Source organism: Lepidochelys olivacea (genome assembly GCF_965140295.1).
Source record: "Lepidochelys olivacea isolate rLepOli2 genome assembly, chromosome: 1".
Taxonomy (NCBI): Eukaryota; Metazoa; Chordata; order Testudines; family Cheloniidae; genus Lepidochelys; species Lepidochelys olivacea.
Window position 1 is genome coordinate 1,974,048 of NC_140411.1, and position 10,897 is coordinate 1,984,944.

A 10,897-nucleotide genomic window follows, 5' to 3' on the forward strand; every position below is an offset into this window, starting at 1 on the left:
AGGGGTCCTGTTACTTAAAATTAGAAAGGAGGAAACCGCATGAGTTAATGAGTTCTATGTAGACGGATGCCCCAGTTTGTCCCACTGAAACAGCACAGTAAAGCCAGGAAAGGATTAATGTCACTTTGACTGTGCAGTCAGTGATTCCGGGAAGAGGGCCCAGCACCATGTGAGCAGCCAGCTCTGCTCGTTCCTTAGTGAGAGAGCCAGAGCACCAGGAGAAAACTTTAAGCCCCTTTATGAGTAATGAGCCGGAGCAGCCTGTCCCGGATCTGTTTAGTCCTCACCCCGTAGATGATGGGGTTTAGCATGGGGGGCACAAGGAGGTACATGTTAGCAATGAGAATGTGTAAATGAAGGGGCACATTGTGGCCAAACCGGTGCATGAGGGCAGAGAAGAGAGTTGGGATGTAAAAGGCTAAGATGACACAGAGGTGCGAGCTGCAAGTCCCAAAAGTCTTGAGCTGGGTGTCCTTTGTGGGGAGGCTTAAGATGGCCCTGAGGATCTGGATATAGGACATGATGTTAAAAAAGACATCCAGACCAAAAAAAAAGAATCCCACAGAGAGGCTGTAGTAACTGCTGATGCGGATGTCTGCGCAGGCCAATTTCACCACGGCTATGTGCTCACAGTACGAGTGGGGGATGATGTTGGTTTTGCAATATGGCCACCGCCTCGCCAGTAAGGGATAGGGCAGTATGAGCATGCCACCACGCAGCACCACGGCCAGGCCAATCTTGGCCACCACGGGGTTTGTCAGGATAGTGGAATATCTCAGAGGATTGCAGATGGCCACGTAGCGATCGAAAGCCATGGCCACAAAGATCCCAGACTCCATCCATGAGAAGCAGTAAATGAAGTACAGCTGGGTGAGGCAGGCATTGAAATCTATTTCCCCCGAATTGAACCAGAAGATGCTCAGGGTTTTGGGAAGGATGGACGTAGACAGGACTAGGTCGGTGACAGCTAGCATGCAGAGGAAATAGTACATGGGTCCATGCAGGCTCGGCTCGCTTTTCACAATGAATAGAATGGTGAAGTTCCCCAAGACAGCTATGGCATACATGGCAAAGAAGGGGATGGAGATCCAGACGTGAGCCGCCTCCAGGCCAGGAATGCCCAGCAGGAGGAAGGTGGAGGGGTTGGTGAAGTCAGTTGTGTTGGAATCTGGCATGGAGTAGGGGAGAAGGCAGACCGATATCTTCTGCATATACCGTATGTTCCCCCAACTTCCTATATGTGTCCAGGCCTAGGGTGATGGTCTCATTACAAATGCCTGGATGGAGAGACAGTGTTAATATGAGACTCTACATGCACTACTGAGGGATATTCTGATGGATGAAGCAAACTGACTGATCTTCACACATTGAAAAATGACATTTTCCTTTTTCAGAGATAAGAATTATGAAGAAATAACTCCACTAATGCCAATTGCATATTTTATGGTGCTCTGTGCTACAATAATTCCCACACATCATGGTGTTGGAAACCTTAATAGACACTAGCCAGAAACATGAGTGTGGATACTGGTTATCAATCCTTGTTCCTTGGGCCTTTTCTACACTGCCAAGTTTTTTCACCAAAAGGCAGCAACAGTGGAGGAGGACACTCTGCAAAGCCACTTTTGATGGCAGAAGTTGGCAGTTTCAGTGACACAATACAGCTACCTTGAGAAGACTTGGAAGGCTTTTTACACAAAAGTTTTGTCAGTGACATGCCAGTGTAGACACGTGCAATTGATTTTTTCAAAGCAATAGGCCTTTGGAAGGTGTCCCACAATGCCCATCCTGACCACTCTTGTCAGAGGTTTGAACTCCTCCTTTAAAGGCCCAGGAATTTAGAAATTCCCCTTCCTGTTTGCTCAGCATGGAGAATTTACATCACGTTTTCCCAGGTGGCCATGGTTGCTCCACCCAGGAAACGCTCTCCCACTTGGACCACTGCAGAGCTGCTGGATCTCCTAAGTATTTTGGGAGAGGAGGTTGTGCAGTGCCAGCTGCACTCCAGCTGCAGGAAGTTTGATACCTATGGGCAGATTTCAAGCAGCTTGTGGGGAAAGAGCTGTGATCAGGACACACCACAGTGCAGAGCAAGGGGAAGGAGCTGAGGCACATGGGCCAGAAGGCAGGGGAGGCAAATGGTCCCTCTGATGCTGATCCCGAGACTTGCCATTTTTATAAGAGCTTGAATGCTATCCTTGGTGGTGACCCCACAACAATGGCCAAGACCCATGTGGATACTGCCGCGGGCTGCAGCTGACAGAAACTGAAGCTAACCCAGAGGAGGAAGTCATTGATAAAGAGGTGGAGGCAGAAGGAGAAGTGGAGGCCATGCCAAAGTCGCCTGGTGCTCTGTCCAGTCAGGAGCTGTTCTCCACTCTGGAGGTGTCCAACCCATCTCGGCAGTCACAGTAAGTCAAGCCAGAAGCAGGAGAGGAGACCTCTAGTAAGTGGTTTTGCTTAGTGAAGTGCAGAGTTGGGTTGAGGGAAGAGAAATGCACAAAGCTGGCTGTTTTTCTGTGTTCTAGGAATTTCTCCATGCAGCTAAGCACTACGTGGAACATTGTATTGATGCACACCAAAATTTCACTGGAATTCTCCACAGAGATCTCTAGAAAACTTTTCTGCAGGAACTCTGCAGTTCTCTGTGAGAGATTCCTTGGTAGAGCTGCTTTGTTCCTTCCCCCATTGAGGGACACTTTCCCGCCCCATTCTGCAATTCCTTGGGCAAGTACCAAAGAGCCACACAGGCGAGCGGTATAAAGACTGGGGCAGAAGCTGCAAGCATGTAGTAGATGTCTCCTTGCTTACCTGCACTCGAGACATATCTGCCACAATGACCACTGCCTGTGGAAAAGGGAGGGGAAACTTTGGATTACTGTCCGCCATGAGTTTCCCGTGACCCCTTTCCTATTGTTTTTCTCCTCCGCACAATGTCCCCCACCCCAGGGTACACTCACCATGGTTGCAGTTTTCAGAGTAGCAGCCGTGCTAGTCTGTATGGTTGCAATGTTCACCGGCATGTGTGCTTGTGAAGGGTCAACCAAAAAGTGATTGGTGTGTTACCAGCGGTGTATTTTAATGTAGCATTTCAATACGGTACGTGTACTTAACAATAATGCTTCTGTTTATTGTTACTTGTGATTCACCAGATATGTCCTTGAAAGGAGGCACACCCCTCCACTCCGGCTGAGCATCTCTGTCGGATAAGAATGTGCTCAAGTTGGAGCAAGAGAGATTTGTTCCGGGAGGTGCTGCATTACTCTGATGCAGACAGGACAGAATGCAGGCAGTGGAGGGAAAGCGACAAAAAGAAAATGATAGAAAACGAAGCATATACTAGCGATGCAATAGAGAGGTGGATAAAAGTTTTGGAGCAGCAAACAGACATGCTGCAGTCCCTCGTAACCCTCCAGACTGAGCAGGCCCATGTCTGCCTTCCCCTTCACTACATTCAGAGCTCTTTCCCATGCCCTCCCCAGACTGTACCCGCACATCCATTTCCCATTTCTGGGATTTCACGCTTTCCCCTACACTCCACCCCCGCAGACAGCTTTTCAAATGACAGCTCGACTTACACTCAGCTCCAAAATTCAGCCCTCTCCTGGTACCTACATTTCCCAAGAAAATGTGTGTGTCAATGATCCATGAGTTCCTGCAACACCACAGAGAAAAATGAATCAGAAGATGGCCCAGTGCCAAAACTGGAATATGTGTAACCTCTAATGCACCTTCGCAATTGGGGAAACCCATTTCTGAAAAGCCATCCAGAACTTCATGAACATTCCACTAAACTTTCAGCAGAAAATCTCAGCCAGTCTAGACATAGCCTTAATGCAAACAAAGCCAAGCTAGAGATTCCATGCTCTGGGGAGTTTCCCATTCACCTGTTTACTCAAAATGTGAGTGGAAGGTTCTAACAAAGTCAAATGCAAAGTTATCATCTCAGAACAAGGTACGCAGGCCCGACCCAAAGACTAGGGTACTATGTTATTGAAAGATGTGACCCTGATAAGGATGTAGTGGTTATTGTGGACAACCACCTCATCGTGTGTTCCCAGTGTGATACCGTGGCCAAAGGGAATGATGCGACCCTTAGATGCATAAACAGGGGAGTGGTGAGTTGGAGAAGAGGAAGGATTTTACTTCTGCACATGGCATTGGTGAAACCGTCTGTGTCCAGTCCTGGAGTCCACACTTCAAAAAGGATGTTGAGAAATTGGAGAGGGTTCAGAAAGGAGCCACAAAAAAGATTGAAGTTTGGAGAAAATATCAGACAGTGAGAGACATAAAGAGCTTCATCTATTCATCTAATCAAAAAGACAAGTGGAGATTTTCATGGGGAGAAAGCCGTTGGTAATAACAGGCTCTGAAATTTAGGAGAAAATACAGATCAAGGTCTAATGGCTGGAAGCTGAAGCCAGACAAATTCCAGTTGGAAATAAAGGCCAAATATTTAGCACTAATGGTGGTTAACCATTGGAACATGCTGCAAAAGTAAATGGTGGATTCTCCAACTCCACATGTCTGCAGGTCCAGGTTTGATGCTTTTCTGGAAGATCTGCTTGAGGGCTTGTCTACACTTAAACTGCTACAGTGGGGCTGCTGAAGCACTTCAGTGTAGACACTACTTACACTGATAGAAGGGGTTCTCTTGTCAGTGCAGGTAATTCATCTCCCTGAGAGGTGGTAGCTAGATCAATGGAAGAATTCTTCCGTCAACCTCATGCTGTCTACACTGGGGTTCGGCTGAACCGACTAGAGGGGATGCCATTTTAGATTTGGTCTTGGTGAGTAATGAGGACCTCATAGAGGAAATGGTTGTAGGGGATAATCTTGGCTCAAGTGATCATGAGCTAATTCAGTTCAAATTGAATGGAAGGATTAACAAAAATAAATCTGCAACTAGGGTTTTTGATTTCAAAAGGGCTGACTTTCAAAAATTAAGGAAATTAGTTAGGGAAGTGGATTGGACTGAAGAATTTATGGGTTTAAATGTAGAGGAGGCCTGGGATTATTTTAAATTAAAGCTGCAGAAGCTATCGGAAGACTGCATCCCAAGAAAGGGGAAAAAATTCATAGGCAGGAGTTGTAGACCAAGCTGGATGAGCAAGCATCTTAGAGAGGTAATTAAGAAAAAGCAGAAAGCATATAGGGAGTGGAAGAAGGGAGGGATCAGTAAGGAAAGCTACCTTATTGAGGTCAGAATATGTAGGGATAAAGTGAGACAGGCTAAAAGTCAAGTAGAGTTGGACCTTGCAAAGGGAATTAAAACCAATAGTAAAAGGTTCTATAGTCATATAAATAGGAAGAAAACAAAGAAAGAAGAAGTGGGACCGCTAAAAACTGAGGATGGAGTGGAGGTCAAGGATAATCTAGGCATGGCCCAATATCTAAACAAATACTTTGCCTCAGTCTTTAATAAGACTAAAGAGGATCTTAGGGATAATGGTAGCATGATAAATGGGAATGAGGATATGGAGGTAGACATCACCATATCTGAGGTAGAAGCGAAACTCAAACAGCTTAATGGGACTAAATCGGGGGGCCCAGATAATCTTCATCCAAGAATATTAAAAGAATTGGCACAAGAAATTGCAAGCCCATTAGCAAGAATTTTTAATGAATCTGTAAACTCAGGGGTTGTACCGTATGATTGGAGAATTGCTAACATAGTTCCTATTTTTAAGAAAGGGAAAAAAAGTGATCCAAGTAATTATAGGCCTGTTAGTTTGACATCTGTAGTATGCAAGGTCTTGGAAAAAATTTTGAAGGAGAAGGTAGTTAAGGACATTGAAGTCAATGGTAAATGGGACAAAATACAACATGGTTTTACAAAAGGTAGATAGTGCCAAACCAACCTGATCTCCTTCTTTGAGAGAGTAACAGATTTTTTAGATAAAGGAAACGCAGTGGATCTAATTTACTTAGATTTTAGTAAGGCGTTTGATACTGTGCCACATGGGGAATTATTAGTTAAATTGGATAAGATGGGCATCAATAGGAAAATTGAAAGGTGGATAGGGAATTGGTTAAAGGGGAGACTACAACGGGTCCTACTGAAAGGTGAACTGTCAAGTTGGAGGGAGGTTACCAGTGGAGTTCCTCAAGGATCAGTTTTGGGACCAATCTTATTTAATCTCTTTATTACTGACCTGGGCACAAAAAGTGGGAGTGTGCTAATAAAGTTTGCAGATGATACAAAGCTGGGAGGTATTGCTAATTTAGAGAAGGACAGGGATACCCTACAGGAGGATCTGGATGACCTTGTAAACTGGAGTAATAGGAATAGGATGAAATTTAATAGTGAGAAGTGTAAGGTCATGCATTTAGGGATTAATAACAAGAATTTTAGTTATAAGCTAGGGACGCATCAACTAGAAGTAACGGAGGAGGAAAAGGACCTTGGAGTATTGGTTGATCATAGGATGACTATGAGCTGCCAATGTGATATGGCTGTGAAAAAAGCTAATGTCGTCTTGGGATGCATCAGGAGAGGTATTTCCAGTAGGGATAAGGAGGTTTTAGTACCGTTATATAAGGCACTGGTGAGACCTCACCTGGAATACTGTGTGCAGTTCTGGTCTCCCATGTTTAAGAAGGATGAATTCAAACTGGAACAGGTACAGAGAAGGGCTACTAGGATGATCCGAGGAATGGAAAACTTGTCTTATGAAAGGAGACTCAGGGAGCTTGGCTTGTTTAGCCTAACTAAAAGAAGGTTGAGGGGAGATATGATTGCTCTCTATAAATATATCAGAGGGATAAATACCAGAGAGGGAGAGGAATTATTTAAACTTAGTACCAATGTGGACACAAGAACAAATGGATATAAACTGGCCACTAGGAAATTTAGATTAGAAATTAGACGAAGGTTTCTAACCATCAGAGGAGTGAACTTTTGGAATAGCCTTCCGAGGGAAGTAGTGGGGGCAAAAGATCTATCTTGCTTTAAGATTAAACTCGATAAGTTTATGGAGGAGATGGTATGATGGGATAACATGGTTTTGGTAATTAAATATTCATGGTAAATAGGCCCAATGGCCTGTGATGGGTTTTTAGATGGGGTAAGATCCAAGTTACCCGGGAAAGAATTTTCTGTAGTATCTGGCTGATGAATCTTGCCCATATGCTCAGGGTTTAGCTGATAGCCATATTTGGGGTCGGGAAGGAATTTTCCTCCAGGGCAGATTGGAAGGCCCTGGAGGTTTTTCGCCTTCCTCTGTAGCATGGGGCACGGGTCACTTGCTGGAGGATTCTCTGCTCCTTGAGGTCTTCAAACTACAATTTCAGGACTTCAATAGCACAGATATAGGTTTGAGGTCTTTTTTAGGAGTGGTGGGTGAAATTCTGTGGCCTGCATTGTGCAGGAGGTCGGACTAGATGATCATAATGGTCCCTTCTGACCTAAATATCTATGAATCTATGATATAACTGTATCTTTTATGGGTGTGGACTTTTTTACTATTGCAAAAAAAGAAAATACAATATTAGGTTGCATTAGTGGAGACGTAGCATGCAAGTCATTGTGGGTGATAGTACAACTCAACTTGGCACTGGTTAGATCTCAGCTGGAGGCCTGAGCTGGATACTGTGTCCAATTTTGGTCACCAATGTACAAGAAGGATGTAGAGACACTGGAAAAGGTCCAAAGGAGAGTGACAAAGATGACCCAAGGGACGGAATGTAAGGCATGCAAGCAAAGGCTGAAGGAACTTGGTATGTTTTATTTTGGAATATAGGAGGTTAAGGATGGATCTGATAGCAGTCTTCAAATAGGTCCATCAATGGCTATTACCCATGATGGTGTCCCGAGCCTCTGTTTTCCAGAAGCTGGGAACGGGTGACAGGGTATGGATCACTTGATGATTCCCTGTTCGGTTCATTCCCTCTGGGGCATCTGGCAGTGATCACTGTCAGAAGACAGAATACTGGGCTAGATGGACATTTGCTCTCACCCCGTATGGCCATTATTATGTTCTTATATTCTCATGTAATACTTGAAAGGCTGCCATAAAAAAGAAGGAGAATAGTTGTTCTCTCTTCCTGCAGAGGGCAATGAGTTCAAACTACAGCACAGCAGAATTAGATTAAATATCAGGAGGAACTTCCTAACTCTGAGAACAGTAGGACACCGGAATACATGCTTTAGGAAGTTGTAGAAGCTCCTTCTCTGTAGGTTTTCCAAAGGAGGCAGGATAGCCATCTGTCCTGAATGGTTTACATGCAACAAATCCTGAATTTTAGCAGAGGGTTAGACTACACGACCCTTGCGATCCCTTCTCACCATTTGGCTCTATGATTCTATGACATGAAATGCTAGTGTAGACAGGGCCTTTGTCAAACACAAATTGTGGATCTCAGTAAATGGGTAACTGGGTGAAATTTAATGACCTGTGTTATTCAGGGGGGTGTTATTCAGAGGTCAGAATGGATGATCAGATGGTCCCTTCCATCTTTAAACACTATGAATCTATCCATAAATAAAATATATCAGGAATGTATATTTACTGTGTCTCATAACACAAGTATAAGGGAACATTGAATTACAATGACCGTTTCAGTGTCGCTGAATGGGTTTCACAAATGGATTGGGCATTGTAGGTGGTGCTGGTGGCACCGCCTTGAGTGTAGGGTGTCTGACACGTGGAATCAGAGATCCTCATATTCAGTTGCTTATAAGTTTGCCAAACATTAACTGTTTGGCCTGAAATGTATCATGGTGGGCATCTGCTTCTGGCTTAACCTTTTTTGAAAAAAAGTTCAGACAGAACAGATCAGGCAACTTCTGGAATAAAGCTAGGAGAGAAGATGTCTTCTCTACGTTGACATTTTTTTATAATTATTCTAGTTAGAAGCCCGAGGACCTCCATGTTTTCCAGTATATAAGTCAGGTAACAGCCACCCTGTTAACAGCCAAAGACCTAAAATGCAATAGGAGGAGGTGAGAGTCTCTGTGCATTAACACACAGCTGCCTCCTGAGGTCTTTACTCTGTTCTTTCTCCAAGGAGATGGATTCCCCGGACTGTCAGGTTGATACAGCACTGTAAGGTAAAGAAAGGATTTAATGTCAATAGTCACTGATTCACAAAAGAGAACACAGCACCATGTCAACCATTGGATCTCCACAGAGCTTGGTCTGAGAGCCAGAGCGCCAGAAGTAAACTTTATTCAATATGAGTAACGTGCCAGATCAGCCTGTCCCGGATCTGTTTGGTCCTCACCCCGTAGGTGATGGGGTTTAGCATGGAGGGCAGTAGAATGTACATGTTGGCCATGAGAATGTGGAAATGCGGGGGCACATTGTGACCAAACCTGTGTGTGAGGAAGGAGAAGAGAGCTGGGATATAAAATGCTAAAATGACACAGAGGTGGGAGCCACAGGTCCCAAAAGTCTTGAGCCGGGCGTCTTTTGTGGGGAGGCTGAAGATGGCCCTGAGGATCTGGATATAGGACACAGTGATAAAAGACACATCCAGACCAATCACCAAGAATGCCACAGAGAGGCCGTAGTAACTACTGATGCGTATGTCAGCGCAGGCCAGCTTCACCACGGCTATGTGCTCACAGTATGTGTGGGAGATGATGTTGGTTCTACAATATGGCCACTGCCTCGCCAGGAAAGGATAGGGCAGTGCAAGAATGCTGCCACGCAGCACCACGGCCAGGCCGATCTTGGCCACAAAGCAGTTGGTCAGAGTGGTGGAATGTCTCAGCGGATCACAGATGGCCACGTAACGATCCAAAGCCATGGCCATGACGATTCCAGACTCCATCGCTATACAGCAGTGAATGAAGTAGAGCTGGGTGAGGCACAAACTAAAATCTATCTCCCTGGAATTGAACCAGAAGATGCTCAGCATTTTGGGCATGGTAGATGTAGACAGGACCAGGTCGGTGACAGCCAGCATGCAGAGGAAATAGTACATGGGCTCATGGAGCCTCGGCTCTGTCTTCACGATAAACAGGATGGTGAAGTTCCCCAAGAGGGTGACGGTGTACATGATAAAGAAGGGGATGGAGATCCAGACGTGGGCTGCCTCCAGGCCAGGAATGCCCAGCAGGATGAAGGTGGAGGGGCTGGAGAAGTCGGTTGTGTTGGAATCTGACATGGAGTAGAAGAGAAGGTCTCCAACTTTGAGGCAGAACGGTGTCACCTGCATCTACTGTAAATTGCCTCGACTTGCTGTATGTGCGCAGAGTCTAGGGTGGTGGTCACATGAGAAATGCCTGGAAGGAGAGACAATGCCATTATGAGACAAAACATGCACAATTGGAGACTGTTCTCACGGGTGAATCAAATCGATCACTTTTCACCCACTGGAAAATGACATTTTCTTTATTCAAATAAATGAATTCTGAATAACTGGCTCAAATAACACCATTGCATACTTGATGGTGCTCCATAGGTCAATAATTCCTACACGCCATGATGTGGGAAACCTAAATAGGCACGAGGAGGAAACAGGTGTGCGGATACTGGTTATCCGTCATTGTTCCTTCAGTCAGTGGAAGCCAAGCTAGTGAGTCCATGCTGTCTGGACTTCCCCAATCTCTGCTTGCTCATTCGCAGTAGTGGCTGTTAGGATATAGATATTCAGGCCTGTTGGTAAAGGCCTGTACTCGAAGAATTTAGTTGTATTCTTATCACTTGGCTAGTTCTAGAGGTATAAAAGAAACAATCAAAATCACTGTCTGCCGGTGTAAGGGCCTCCTCTTACTGTGACAGTCTGGGGCCCTGTTCTTAGGCTAAGGCCTTTGGCTAAACAGCAGAGGGAGCCATAAGCTGGGAAGCGACTGGTCACCTCCTCACATTCCAAACTAGTCACATTGAAATAAGGTGCTATTGGGCTGTTAGGATACAATCCTGTCCTGATAGTGCCTGTCACCTCCAGA

At 45.1% G+C, this 10,897-nt stretch overlaps 1 protein-coding gene across 1 annotated transcript; it reads right to left on the reverse strand.

Annotated features, from left to right (window-relative positions):
- Positions 1-227: 227 nt before the first annotated feature.
- Positions 228-10,164, reverse strand: LOC311514441 (uncharacterized protein; the record flags this gene model as incomplete). The annotated part of the gene is made up of 3 exons (XM_084617000.1): positions 228-1,250; positions 2,812-2,847; positions 9,187-10,164. 3 exons carry the CDS (start codon positions 10,162-10,164, stop codon positions 228-230), a joined length of 2,037 nt encoding a protein of 678 aa, XP_084473126.1.
- Positions 10,165-10,897: the final 733 nt, after the last annotated feature.